Here is a 15367-nt window from a genome sequence, read left to right as displayed (position 1 = left end):
ACACGGGGAAGAATCGCTCTTTATCTTTCCACCATGCAAGAAGGTTGATAGTGTTGTTGTCCGTAAGCATTGGATCATGGGTGTAAAGATCTTGCTCAAGGTAGTGGTTAAGCTCTGCTATGGGATTCCAAGATAACCTAGTTGTCTGCTGAGATGATGATGCGAATCCCTTGCCTTTGATCTTGTTCCACAAATTGGCCGCACTCGACTTGCTTGCTTTGTGTTGCTATGTAGACTTCGGGACCGGGGGGCTACATCCAAATTTGCCCTGGTATAACTGAAAAACCCGAAATACTTCTTCTTTGACATGATTGTAGGCATCCGAGAAATCAAGTTTGAGCAAGTCACCTATTTCCTGCAAAGCAAGCTCCAAACCACTCAACTTTTTGCGCGGGTCAAATATAACAGCAAAACAATAGAGATGTGGGATAGCAGAGAAATATTTTAGATATTTATCTTTCATTTGTTCAACAATAGGATTTAAAACATTGTCATCCTTATTTTCATTAAATGTGTATGCAATTCTCCAGAGCCACTCTAGCACTAAGCAAGATGTAGGATAATAAACACCGGACAACTGCACTGTTGCCTTGTAAAAGGGTTTTAGAAAAAGTCGTAAACGTGTAGCAATGTACCAATAAGTTTCTGTAAGTAGTAAACCAGCATTCTGAGCATTTACGAAAACAGTAATAATTCCCTCGTAACCTTTCACTTGCTTCAACATAGTATATGTTGAATTCCAGCGCACTTTCATGTCAAGTTCGAATTTTCTTGGCTTCTTACCTTGAGCCTTGCAGTAGTCCTTGAAACTACTAAATATTATAGGCGAATTAGAGATGAGACGGATGGCACCACGAATATTGTTCAAATATCTACTTACCATTGTCATACCTGCCTGCATCATGATATTGATGATATGACACATACATCTTTGGTGGAGAACATACCCACCAATGTAGCTCTGTATGTGAGGTTCTAGGTCCTCCATTGCTTTTGAGTTGGTTGATGCATTGTCCAAAGTTATAGAAATAATCCTATTTTCTATTTTAAATTCCTTAACAACCTCTAGCACACGTGCGGCAATGGCTTCTCCTGTATGTGACTCATCGATGATTCTAAACCCTATTATTCTTTTATTTAGGTTATAGTTGTTGTCTATATAATGTGCGACAACGCTAAGATATGATGTTCTTTGATGTGATGAAGTCCAAATATCAGATGTTAAAGCAAATGAGTAGATCACATTATGGAAGTTTTGTTTCAAAGCATCTAATTGACTATGAAACAATTTTAAAATGTCATTCTTAGTAGTTTTTCTAGAGACATGTTGATATTGTGGACAAAAACCATGTTGGATCATTCTCTCAAAACTAAGGCTTTCCCCCATTCTAATTGGTAGATCCTCAGAAATTATATATTTAGCAATTTCTTGACGAGCTACTGAAGGATCAAATATCCATGTGCTTACCGAACCGTCAGGCGCGAAGGTAAGTTGTGTCTGTATAGGTTGTCCAGCTATCCGCGCAGCTGCAGCAATCTTTTCCCAACACCGTTTCCAATGTCGATTCAAATGTGCGGTACCTGCTGTTGTAGACGCAGATAATTCACGACTACAATAATTGCAAATTGCGATATATACCTTCTCACCACCCTGTATTTCCTCAACCAACTTCATGTGCTTCCACGCTTCTGATCGCCGTCCGGTCGAGGTGGACGTGTTACCAACAGAGGTATGATTCACATCATCAGGCTCCATCGGATTTGCGTCGGTATGGTCGTCCTCATACCCCTTGAGACCGTCCATGTGACGGTCGTCTATGCCATAATCTCCCATGCTCGGGGACAACTGGCGAGGGTCGAGAGCTGGAGGGGGGCTAATGGAGCGTTGGACGGCTCTAGCGCGCTTACTCCGAACAACACATGACTTTGAACGAGGCAGCATGGTTGTTCTGTGTTTGGTGACTCGGTGTGATAGAAAAATATAGATCAGACTGGAAGATTAAATAGAAGCAAAGAAGTAGCCGTTTACTCTGCTCTTGCCTGTTACTTTGTTTTGGCACTTTGTGTCACTCTACGAGTCACAGGCTCACAGCATAAAGTTAAAGTCGATGAGTCACTTCATTGTGTCACTCGATGAGTCACTTCATTGTGTCACTTTATGCCCACTAGCTCACCTGGTTGTATGCCTCGTATTCCTAATCTCACGTTTGCTTGTAGCTTAGTAGTACTGCTTGCTTGTGAAGTTTGATTGAGAGATTCCTGTGCTCGTGTTGTAAATCACCATAATTCTTGATCTTGCAGGGATGTATATAATCATAAACTGTTTAACTTCTTAACTTACAGCCTCTAATTCAAATACATGGTACTGAACCTTGCATATTCTCGTTTGCCTCAATGTTCAGTATATCATGAGTCCATGACCATTTTCTTCTGACATGCAGGAAAATAGCCTAAGAGATGTGACCGAGCAGAGCCAATTTTTTTTCTTTTATTTGACATCACCATATCACAACTCAGCTTACAGATTGTATATGACGAACTGGGCCACCGTGCTTCGGGCTTTTTTCGTACCGGACCGGCCCAAGCCCGGCCTATTTTTTGTATCGGACCGGACCGCCCATTGAGCCCCATATCAAGGCCCGGCCCGACCCATAAATCGGGCCGGATCAGCCTGGCCCATCAGTGCTCGGGCCGGGCCGGGCTTCGGCTGCACCGGACCGTGCCGGGCTCGGGCCGACCCAAAAAATACGGCCCAAAGTTCCAGCTCTAAGCCGGAGGGCTCGTGTAATTTGTGGTTAATTGATTGATATTTTGGATCCTCAAGACACACCATGGCCAACCTTCCAAGCTGCAAATCAGTATACCATTCGTATCACAGAATGATGAAACGATCCGATGGACTGAAATTTTCAATTACGATCAGGAATCATGACCATACAACGTACGACCATAACAGATGAAGCATCAAAATGATCAAGGACAGCATAAACAATCTTTGAAACAATCTTATTATTTCGGGGAAGCCATCACCATCTCCTTGCCAACATCACCGGCCAAGGTCATTTCTTGATGAAAGCCACGACCGCTCCTGTAGCTCGACACCCTGCTCGGAGTACATGTCCAGCATGCCGAAGTGGAACGGTGGCCGACGCCCTTGGACTCGAAGAGCTCCACCTCGTCGCCGACTCGCCGTAGCCGCTGGCCTGGAGCTCCCGGTAGGCTGGTAGTACCACAGCGCGCGCTCCTTGAGCAGGAAGTCGTTCTTAGCCACGCACTGCTAGGGGTTGTAGATGTCGGACCAAAATCATAGTAGAACCCTGTCGTCGGAGTAGCCATCGCTCGAGATCTCATGCGCCTAGTGGCTGCAAGACTATCTTGTAGTATCATGACACCTGCTATCGATAATTGTTAGAGTTAATTATATAAATACTCATTTAAAGTAAAAATATTTAGTCACTAATTATGCGTATAGTAGAATTATACATGGAGATTTATACAGTTTTATGTCTTTCTTATGATAATATATCTACATCATGTGTAATATTGATTAATTAAAAAAATAATTACAATCGAGATATATCTAAGATCTAATCTAAGCTACTCGGCGAGTTCTACCGTGAGAAGAAGATGTTCCTGATTATTGTTCTTCGATGCCCTCTGCTGAGTGCTGACCGCCTTCGCTCCCGTTTGTAGCTATCCTCTCCACTGATGCGACAGCATCACCGTGAGGGCATGGCCCACATGGCAGCCGGGAGTCTGGCTGCGTGATGGACCCAGCAGAAAGCACAACGCGGAGGATCGGAGCGTCCCCTCGTCCTCGACAAGGTAACGGAACGAAGGGTGTCGAGGCGCGTGGAGGCGGAGCACGCCGCCTCCGCCTCCTCGTAGCCATCCTCGCCTTCGCTCGTGCGCCGCTACTACTCTCGCTCTCCGGAATCCGTATCCGTCGGCGGAGGCGCCGCTTCAGGTCAGCCACCCCGAGCCCTAACCCTAACCCTACTAATTTACGCATGCGCTGCTGCGAAGGAACTTATGGATCGTGTAGATAGTTTTCGTTCGTCTCCTTCACCGTCCCCATCACCGCGTGTCGGTGGCGAGGTGCTAATTTTTATGCGCCCTGTTCGATTTCGCGTTTCTATTTCAGATGCTGCGTCCAGCCCTTGTTCGGTTGTTTTCACTCGTCTGTATTTAAAGCCGATTAGGGCCTAGAACCATGTGGCATTTGTTACTTTGTCTATTGTGGTCGATTTGTTCTGTCTATGTGATTCTGCCCCATTTTGCTTCATATGAGCACGGACCTATGAGAGGTTAGGAAGCACCTAGCACATGAATTAGGGTCTCTTTTCCTTTTGCAGTCTCTAGAATTGTCTCGATTCCATTACCTATGTCTCAAGTTTCTTAGCACTGCAGCCACAATAATCTGAGGGTTGTAAGAAAAATATGGTACTTCCCAACAGCTTGCAATATGTAGTTATTCAGGAAACTTGACTAATTTGATTGAGTTGGTGCTTCAGAGAAGTGAGGGGCTAAGAAGATCCTGTGTATTTGGCAAGAAGTAGGGATTTTGCAGCACATATTTTGTATGATTTGCCTTGATATTCGATAATACATTCAGGTGGGCGATCTGCCCTCCGTTGATTCACTAAAAAAAATATATTGGGAGATATACTGGATTTTTCTAGCTCATGAGAAAATGAAAAAAAAAAACGCCCAGTTGATGCAAAACCATGTAATTTTGCTTGCTTTATGTTGCTTTTGTGCCTTGTGAATTTCAGGTAAGTGCACATGAGGCAGCTTAAGTGGGTTTATAGTGGTTTAGATACAGATTGTGCAGTTTCGTTGCTGAATTTTGCTGTTATTGGGTTTGTGATTTAGGGCTGACCTGCATGGGCTTAGGCTTTTGTTGATGTCCCTGTAACTAAATCTTGACCTGTCTGTTTTAGATGTAATGCTATACCTTGATTTTGGGAGGGCTCACATCTTGGGACTGCACGTGGTTCGTTATCTATAGTGATTGGGATTAGAGTTGTGCGCGTGCATGCATGCTTGCAGGTGCAGTGGTGCACATTCTGTGGATACAGCACTTGATCGTTATAGACTTTGGTAGTTCAGAGCTGTGGAAAGGTAGCATCGAGCTAGGCTGGTGTATTGTTGGAATGTTGTGTTGCAAAGAGTGATGAGGATGCTATGTCATTTATTAGTAACATCGTCCAATTGAATTATGATTCTACATATTTGACTATAGAGTAGCTTGGTGGTCTTTCCTACTTGGTGCCTTCACATTTGATCTGATAAATTTAGAAGGAAAAAACATTTTGGGATATCCTTTATATAGTTAAGTCGTTGCCATCCAATCTCCTCTAAACGATGTCTACCCTTCATGTACTAAGGTCTAAGGTACACAACGAGTGGGCTGAAGATGCTTGATTGTATTCGTTGCAGGTTCAGAAATCATTTGGGCAAAAATAATGGAAATTGTTGAATGAAAACATAATATAGACTCAACAGTAGTCGACTATATTAAAAAATAAAGCTTGTATATAGGACATGTGGGCTGTTGTTAAATTCTATCAGGATTATACTGTTTAGTGCTTTGTCAGTGTAGATGTTTGATAGAAAAATGACTTAGTGAGGGTCATATGACGGCACAGAAAGAATAATTCAAGGTCCCGTGCATGTTCAGTGTACTTGTTTTATGTTTTCGTGTCTTACAGAAGCCAGATAGGTGGTTTTAAAGAAGTGTTTGAACGATGTGCTTTTAAAGAAGTTGGATGTATGAAAGCTGTTGATGGAAATTGCAATATCTCTATAGAAAAGTCTTCGCTAGATGCTTTTTTCTATGGCAGTTATTGTAGCTCTAGAGCACCATAACTGAGCATACCAAGTAGTTGCAGTGTAGCATAGCTTGTGCTTGCTATAGCATGACTGAAGATACCACAGTAGCTGCAGTGTAGCATAGCCTGGGCTTGTGCTTGCGATACCATACTGTTTAAAACACTGCTAAAGCATAGAATTCCTTATCACTCCAGTGTTGAATGATTAATTTGTGTACCTAACTTGTTGCAAGCTTTTGTGATTTACTCCTTTCGATCACAAATGCATGACGTTTTAGGCTTGTGCACAAGGATTAAGAAAGTAGCTCAAATGACATTGTTGCCTTTCATTTATGCCACATTGGAGAGGAGAGATCATTTATTCATGAGTGGTAGCATTTATTTAGCAAGGGCAATGATGGAAGAAAAGATTAAAAAGCGTATAGAAGTTCTAAAATGGCATACATTTAGCACAGAGTTGGAAATGCTAAAATGACCTGATCGGAGGGAGTAACGTTGTAGACGGTGCAAGCAAGCCAAAGTGCTATTTTTTTAATTAAGTTTATCAATGTTGTTAACATGGTTTTTTCTATTCTTAGTTGCATATAATGGATGAATTAGGTATGAACGCCGGTTTCAGTATTCCCTTCTCTCACCAGCAAATATGCTGAGCTTTATATTTGTTTATTTCTTGCCTGTGACAAGATGAGGATCAGCAGCTTATTTAAAAGTTACATGGCATTGCATGTGACTGTTTTCGTTCTAATTCCATTCACTCTCTATTTTTGGAACTCCATACGTTCCTTCTCTTTGGAGAGGCAATATAACTATTCTTTCTGGCTTTGCTTACCCATGTTTAGATGTAGCTAGCGGAAAGTGATGGTTTTGCTTACCTCCTCTGCTGCCTGAATATTCTTTTTAGAATTTCTATGAATACATTATTTTCCCATTATTTCACCGACCACAAGGATCTTGGTTCTTTCCTCCATATTAAATCTGCAAATTTGCAAGAAGTTCGGTGCAAATTATTTTTCTAACCGATCTTGTTTGTGTTTTTGCAGTGACGAACAATCATTTCGCCATATTAAATCTGCAAATTTGCAAGCAGCCAAACTTGCTGGCATCCTAACTACAATCCGGGAAGCATAAGTGGATAGTTGAATTTTAACATCCGTATTGCGTTATCGTTTCACCATAGGCTGATGCAAGGCGGGTTACGAAACGATGTCTATTGGGCTACACGTATACGAGATGCTAACACGCGGTTCGCTAATTTAGAGCATCCATATCAGGCTAATCAGAGCCTTATGGCCACACATTTCGTGGCAGGCCCACGACAGTAGTATTGTCAACAGTTCGGATGACCCAAGCTCAAAGCTTTCAGATTCTAGCCCACTGAGGCCCATAAGCTCTGTCACCTGGCCTAGGAAATACTAAATATATTACGCTATGGGTCCATAAATGCCCATACTTAGACTTCGTTCTAGTTCAGGCCACATGCGATGAGTGTTCGGCCCATAGAAAGCCCAAGATGCCTCGTACTGGGCCGACAAAGCCCAATTTTGTCGTACATAGGCTCACTACGGCCTATTTACGTCAAGTATACGGCCCAAAAAGGCCCATAAATGACGGGACTAAACTGAAGCCTATGTTTGTAAACGACAGCCCATTAAGGCCCATAGTATAATCTGTCATCTGGCCCAGCAAAGCCCAAACATCGAAACGGGCCCATCAAAGTCCGTACTTGGACTCCGGTCCAGTTTGGCCCACGTACGCTCAATGCTAGGCCCATAAATTGCCCAATATTCATAGTATTGGGCCAACGAAGCCCATACTTGTCGTTAAACGGACCACTACAATTCGTTGACGGCCCAAAAGGCCCATAAGTCACGGGCCTAAACCGTAGTCTTCGTTTGGAAAACACCGGCCCAATTACGCGCAATATAAGGCTTATAGTGGCCCATTTAGGCCCAAATGTGTTCCAAGTAAAACCTAGAATCCTTAATGGGCCCGTTACGGTCCACGGACGAAGCAAAATACCGTTAAAATGCCCACAGCAGCCCGCCACGGGTACGTCAGTTCAAATTTGGTCCGTTAGTTTTCATTTCCTCCCGCTGCGATTCAAGACTCTTTGTAGTGCTGACACTACCGATACTTAACGCAGATTTTTCCATGTCACCAAACAACTTGTAGTCCATTACGTCCCCAAATAATTCACAATGCAAGCAAACCGCTGGATTATAGTATACATTTTTTATTTGAACTGCAACGAACGATCATGAAAGTTAAAGATGAATTTCAAAATTTTAGAAGTCTCTAGACAATGTCATTAGCATGACATATTCCAGCAAAAGATTATCAGTGCAATAGGGATAACCACCCCATCACACCTAGCAAAGTCCCATTAACAAGACAATGTCATTACCCTATCTATACAAAAATGATTGGAAGTCGGCAAAATATAGTGGTCGGCCAACATCATGCCATAGGAAGAGTATGGGCTACAGAACCAACAGTATGGTAGTCTACGTAGTAGTGATATACCAAAATAAAGGAGAGGAATCATTCCATCAGCACTTTATTTCAAACAGTTCTGTGCAGTTCCATCTTCCACGTTCGTCTCTGAAATCCTGCAAGTAACATATTAATGAGCCGCCATTCTACACTTTTCAAACCGTATAACGCAGTTCGTGCAGACTTCAAATAATTTAGTGGCTTAAAACAGACATCAATACTCATCGACCTTCTCACCCAACGCTTATCTATCCCCACACTCACACCTCAAGAAATGGATCCAGGTTTGCTAGCAACATTTGCAAGATTAACGAATATGATTTGGTTATCCAGATTTCTAAGCCTATGCATTTATACTTGCCATTGTTGACAGAAGCCTGGGCTGGAATGCAAAATGTCTCCAGCCCTGTTGCATTTGGTTGTGTTGCAAATACCATGTTAAAGGAAAATCAAAAGATTTAACATGTCATATAAAAAAAACACTAGGTTGCAGTTATTGGACTTCTATAAACTTATGGATGTCAATTTGATGTAGTACAGCTAAAAGAATCATAGCACAGTTCATCTTTTTTAACATCAGTTATCTTTTTTAACTACTCGTGCCAGACAGTTCACATATTGTTAACACAAATGAAAGAAAAAGAAGGCTTTTCATGTTTTTAAGGGGCAACAATGAATTTGAGAAGAAAAAACTGGAGAAGAATAGATATGAAGAGTGTCAAATGCAGATGTAGAACCCTCGAACCAAAGAAGTCTCGGCGACCACATTGAAATTTCACACCATCAAGATATAGCAAACAATAGCATCCAGCATTTGGAGTCAAGAATTGAGCAAAACAGTATCTAATACCTGCTTTGAAGTATTTCATTCTGTCATTGAGCAAAACAGTAGAACCCCAAAAATCTCCAATAGGTTGAATTCAGGCTCTTGCATAGCACAAAGTGATGGAAAACATCACATTACTCAACTACCTGTTTCTAGAATTGAAGAATTACCCTGGAAAAAAATTGGAAAAAGTGTGAGAACTTAACAAGCCTTAGTTGACCCCAGGATCGAAAAACTCAACCTTTTCCTACATCTCACGAGACAAGCTAATTATTGCCAGACGTGCACTGCTGGCAAACACAACCTGGACATTCTCTAGAGGCATTTTACAGGATGGGATCAACTTAGCACTTTGGAAAAGGATCTGATAGAGCACTTGATTTAACAAATAAACAAAATGTGCAAGACAGCGACTATTCATCATGTTGTATAAACCAATTGCTAACCAGAGCACTCACAACCCATACAATGGAACCATTGGGTTACTTTGTATATAGTGACCAGTGTTGTAAGAAAAAATTTGGCAGCATACTAAATTACCCTCCAGTCACAAATACTTCCATGTTTTAGACAAGGTCCAGTCAAGTTTTCGAAACTTTAACTATCAATAACTTTTCAAGTATTTAGTTTGAAAACATAAAAATCATATACGTAGATTTGTCTTAAAAAATACTTTCATAAACTCATCGGATTTTACAAATATATTTTAATAGAAAGTAGTGGTCAAAGGTACACATTGGAGACCGTGTCATGTCCAAAAATAAAATAAAAATTTACAGGAGGGAGTAATTGATAAAGCTGTTGAGCACTTCAACTAACAAGTAAACAAAGATGAGAAGATGATCACTGATTAGTCATCCTGCATAAACCAATTGCTAACACAGTTCACAGCCCAGAGCCCCAGACAACGGAAACATTGAAAGCTAGTACTATCCAGTATTAAGTGTCATCCATAAGCATTCAATAATAGAAGACTTCTCGGATACTAGACTAGCTAAGTACTCACAAGGAGTATATTGGCAGAAAGATCACCGTTTTAAATAAGCTTAAAGTTCACTATTTCATATAATCATGAGAAAACTCACTGGGAACCAAAAACAAATGGGGCATTTGCAAATACCTCCCTGGTTTTTTATTTTTTGCAAGGATGCCACTCGAATGACAGTTTTAATGGCATTTTTGCAATTTTCTAGTGGCAAGTTTGCAATAACAATAGAAGTAGTGGTTTCTTTACAATTGTCCCAAAACAAATTGACCCACTTTTCATATTGAAGCAGCTGGTAACTTTGACGGCTAGGCTATTGTAATTGAAGAGGGGGGAAACCCAGATTTTTACAGTGCCTTTTGGAGCTAATATCTCCAGTTCTTGAAGGATAGTGTGATATACTTAAAAAGCTCATGCTACATATTGAATTCTGAAATATTCGATCACAGTATTCATACTTGAACAGCTACTCTGCCACTTAGTGTTGGTAAGCGACCTTGAAGATGGCTTTACTACTTGAAATATAGAGCTGTATATGGCACACATAATATAGCAAATCAAACACCTTGTATAAAGGTTGAACACATATGAACTCAGCCTCCTTTCCTTTTTCAAGCACTCATGTTATTATCCTGTGTAGCGGGATTAACATTTTAATTTGAACTCCTATCAATGGCAACACATGTAGTACAACTAGGTCTTGGCAAGCATTCATGCATATCTTCACTTTCAGCCACCAGTTTCATGCATAGCACAAGGTGATGGAGAACATCATGTTACTCAACCACCAGTTTCTAGAATTGAAGAATTACCCTGGAAAAAGATGGAAAAAGTGTGAGAACCTAACAAGCCTCAGTTAACCCCAGGATTGAAAAACTCAACCTTTTCATGCATGTCACGAGACAAGCTAATTATTGCCAGGCGTGCACTGCTGGCAAACACAACCCGAACATTCTCTAGAGGCATTTTACAGGATGAGATCAACTTAGCACTTTGGAAAAGGATCTGATAGAGCACTTGATTTAAAAAGGAAACAAAATGTGCAAAACAGCGACCATTCATCATGTTGCATAAATCAATTGCTAACCGCAGCACTCACAACCCATACAATGGAACCATTGAGTTACTTTGTATATAGTGACCAGTGTTGTAAGAAAAAAAATTGGCAGCATACTAAATTACTTCTCCCTCCAGTCACAAATACTTCATGTTTTGGACAAGGTCTAGTCAAACTTTTGAAACTTTAACTATCAATAACTTTTAAGTATTTAGTTTGGAAACATGAAAATTATGTGTAGATTTGTCTTGAAAAATACTTTCATAAACTCATCAGATTTTACAAATATATTTTAATAGAAAGTAGTGGTCAAAGGTACACATTGGAGATCGTGTCATGTCCAAAAACCAATTACTATTATTTTACAGGAGGGAGTAATTGATAAAGCTGCTGAGCATTTCAACTAACAAGTAAACAAAGATGACAAGATGAACACTGATTAGTCATCCTGTATAAACCAATTGTTAACACAGTTCACAGCCCAGAGCCCCAGACAACGGAAACATTGAAAGCTACTATCCAGTATTAAGTGTCATCCATAAGCATTCAATAATAGAAGACTTCTCAGATACTAGACTAGCTAAGTACTCACAAGGAGTATATTAGAAGAAAGATCACCATTTTAAATAAGCATAAAGTTCACTATTACATATAATCATGAGAAAACTCACTGGGAACCAAAAACAAATTGAACCACTTTTCATATTGAAGCAACTGGTAACTTTGACGGCTATTGTAATTGGAAGAGGGGGGAAAACCCAGATTTTTACAGTGCCTTTTAATATCTCCGGTCCTTGAAGGATAGTGTGATATACTTAAAAAGCTCATGCTACATATTGAATTCTGAAATATTCAATCACAGTACTCATACTTGAACAAATACTCTGCCTCTTAGTGTTGGTAAGCGGTCTCGAAGATGGCTTTACTACTTAAAATATAGAGCTGTATATGGCACACATAATATAGCAAATCGAACACCTCTTTTTCCATGTATAAAGGTTGAACATATATGAACTGAGCCTCCTTTCCTTTTTCAAGGACTCATGTTATTATCCTCCGTAGCAGGATTAACATTTTAATTTGAACTACTATCACTGGCAATGCATCTAGTACAACTAGGTCTTGGCAAGCATTCATGCAAATCTTCACTTTCAGCCACATGGTCACCAATAGACGTCCCAGATGTAGGTGGTATCACCCCCTACACCTATAGAAATCTTACCCAAATGCCGTCTGGATCACTCCCCACAACTAATGGCGATTTCAACCCAGACAACGAAGGGTACGATCTAGGTTGCTGCAGCAAGAAAGATGGAAAGATAGGCAAGCTGTCACAAACATGCCCCGCACGTGATTGTGGCACATGCCACAACAACACCACATCAACCCTGTGGTCCCATGCCTCCCGACTGCCCAAATGCACCACAATAGCAGCACCGCAGCTCGTCCATGGTGATGAACCGGAGTGGGCCACTGGGGATATGCTGGGGGATATGACAATTTAAAAAGGCGAAGTGATCGTTATTTAGACCACACAGCAACCAATATACCACAACATAATAAAAGGAAGAAGTTTGGGAAACTCAAAAAAATATTTCAGAAGATATGTAGAAATCAAATCTAGAACATCAGTAGTTTAGCATGTCAGGAGAAAATCCTGCATCCTCAAGATTTTAATAGTACATACTAGGTGTGCTTGGTATCCTCTTCGTCCTAGTAATCTTCAGGCCTAGCAAATACTTCTTGAAGAACTTCACCATCTGGAGTCAAAATATTCTATGGATAATCTTAGTAGCAAACTCCTAAGCAACGCGAATGATCTAAGTGCCTTAAAAAACCCTACGCCTTTCAGCAATAATAATAGAACAGCACCAGCACAACACATCGCCTACACCCATACACCCCAGAACACTAACATTAAGCCATTTGTCTAGCCTCAGGAACACATGGTGAAAAAGGTCAAATTACCTGTTGAAGCTGAACATTTGGCAGAATCAGGCCAGTTCTGGAAGCAGGAAAATACTCCCAATCATGTATTTACATACACCTTTACACTCAGAATGTTTGGAAAGGCTCCAACTCCAATCCACACAAAGGATAGTCCTCAAGGCACAACTCCAATATCATTACCCTACACATAACATTCTGCTGGGAATTAATCAATGTCAACCCTCTCCCCTGTTTGACAAAACAGAGAAAACAACTATACAGATCAGCCTTAATGTGTCATAGCATGAGCCTAATCAAACAAAACAAAAAAGAACGACTAGGAAACAACGAACGAAAATTGGACTATACAAACATGACAGTTCCACATACATGGATTAGTCATAAAGAGTACACTGAGTCAGCATAATCTGAGCAAGTGCAGCTGCAAATAAATTTTTCAACTTCGATAAAGATATCCGCTGACCTTAGTGGTATTTGCACACAGAGGGCTAAAAGGCAAACTAACAAATACAGACCGGTCAAAAGTTAGAAGTAGTACCAATAGCATACTTGTTATCTTAGTTGACCTCAAATATTCCTTAGAGTAGGGAAAAATTTAGGGTATCATGGTCCACACTATAAAAAATTATCTAGCCAAATGTGTTTGGTTGGTGTGCTTAGCAGCCAAGATCCCACCTAAGGAAAAGTTCCAGATGACACATGCAACTAATCTCCACTAAAAAATAAATATGCCCAAATAATTACTTGTGTTGCTAAATGCTAATTACGTATGATTACTTGTATTACTTTCAAGAAACAGTGCTGAAAATTAAAGTAAAAGACCGTTGCAGAAAAAAAAATCTCAGCTGAAGCAAAAATAAGTAGTTGAAGGTATTATGCAGGGTACTCAGGAGAAATGTTTCTTAATGCCTACTCAAGCACATTACTACACAGCTACCCCCAATCTCTGGGCAATAATTCAGCTAACAAGTACCCACTACAAAACAAGGGGGCAAATACAGTGCCCACAAAATGCTGAAACGCATAGTTTGATATGCATGATACAGAAATCAAAGCATTGAGCCGTTGTACCTTAGCACATTGTATTTAGCCTACAAAAGTGCAACTTCGTGAAACAGGACTTGGTACTGCATAACCTATGTACTCAAGCATCCTCAGCAATTTATCATTTGGATTCTTATGCTTGGTTCCAGTTCATAGTTACTTCACACAGTTTACAGCTTACATCAAACCTAATAATAATTGAACAACTTAAAGCCCCAAATTGTGCACCGTTTCAACAAATAGGCAAGACATGCCAACCCTGTCAAATCACGCCACTAGCCTGATCCACGTCAAGTGCAGCAGCCCTAACATATGTCCCGCAATGTATCCAACAAAAAGGGCAACGTTTACAATCTAGACCATTGGAGGTCGTAATGTTCTAGTATTGAACCAGAATACCACGAGCAACAGGAAACCCTAGATTGAGGGTCGAGGAAACTAAAGCGAGCACATACAGGCTCCAAAACTAGCGAACCTAAGAGGCGAAGCCAGGCACGAGGGCATCGCGATTCAGAGAAGCTGCGAGTAACCATGAACGGAACAAGAGCGGGGCAAAACCGCAACTCTCCACAACACGAAACAATCTAATGAAATAGGATAGAATCCCGGAATCCCTAACCGGGGCGGAAGTACGGACGTGAAACCCTAAGGCAGCAGATGCGAGACCCTAATCCCCGACTCCAGGGCAAGCAATCGAACCGGGAGCGGACCCTGATTCCCCAAACCAAAGACAAGCGAGCATACCGCAGATGAGTCGAGCATCGCGCTCCTCATCGATGGCGGCGACGGCTCAACGCGTCGTCTCCATGGGCGCGGAAGAGCGGGAGGAGACGACGGTGGCGTGGCTTGTCGCATCGCATATTCGCATGTGGGTGGGTGGAGAGAAGAGAAGGCGAGAGTGATCCATCCAAGGGGGTTGTTACGTGGGCCCGGTCACATGAAGTCATCGGTGGGCTGGGCTGGGGTGTTCCCTGTCCCAGATATTACGTGGGCCCGGCCACATGAAGTCGTCCGTGGGCTGGGCTGGGCCAGCACGTTTCAGCTTTTTTTTAATGGGAAATGGATTGTTTCGTGTGAAATTTGTTAGATTTTCTGCATTCGAAACACGACCTCAGAAGCGGCAGTATTAGTGCATGTAGAATGGTATGTTTAAACGAGTTGTTTATAGAAAAGATTTT

At 41.3% G+C, this 15367-nt stretch overlaps 1 protein-coding gene and 1 long non-coding RNA gene across 3 annotated transcripts in view; one reads left to right on the top strand and one right to left on the bottom strand.

Annotated features, from left to right (window-relative positions):
* Positions 1-3732: 3732 nt before the first annotated feature.
* LOC133920762 (uncharacterized) overlaps positions 3733-15367 on the top strand; it is a 40405-nt gene continuing 28770 nt past the window's right edge. Inside the window, exon 1 of the mRNA XM_062365356.1 lies at positions 3733-3967. Coding sequence (XP_062221340.1) covers positions 3768-3967 — 200 coding nt within the window. The 5' untranslated portion in view covers positions 3733-3767. The remainder of the gene's footprint in view (positions 3968-15367) is intronic.
* LOC133920924 (uncharacterized) lies at positions 8088-15077 on the bottom strand. Of its 2 annotated transcripts, XR_009910184.1 has the most exons (5): positions 14934-15077; positions 13164-13373; positions 10704-10951; positions 9178-9324; positions 8088-8443 (listed from the first exon to the last, which is right to left on the bottom strand). It is a non-coding gene; the product is annotated as an uncharacterized LOC133920924 (long non-coding RNA). The 2 variants fall into 2 exon arrangements; XR_009910185.1 differs by lacking the exon at positions 10704-10951.

This window comes from Phragmites australis, chromosome 6 (genome assembly GCF_958298935.1).
Source record: "Phragmites australis chromosome 6, lpPhrAust1.1, whole genome shotgun sequence".
NCBI lineage: Eukaryota > Viridiplantae > Streptophyta > Magnoliopsida > Poales > Poaceae > Phragmites > Phragmites australis.
The sequence above is the reverse complement of the archived record's forward strand: the minus strand, read 5'-3'. Positions and strand labels throughout refer to the sequence as shown.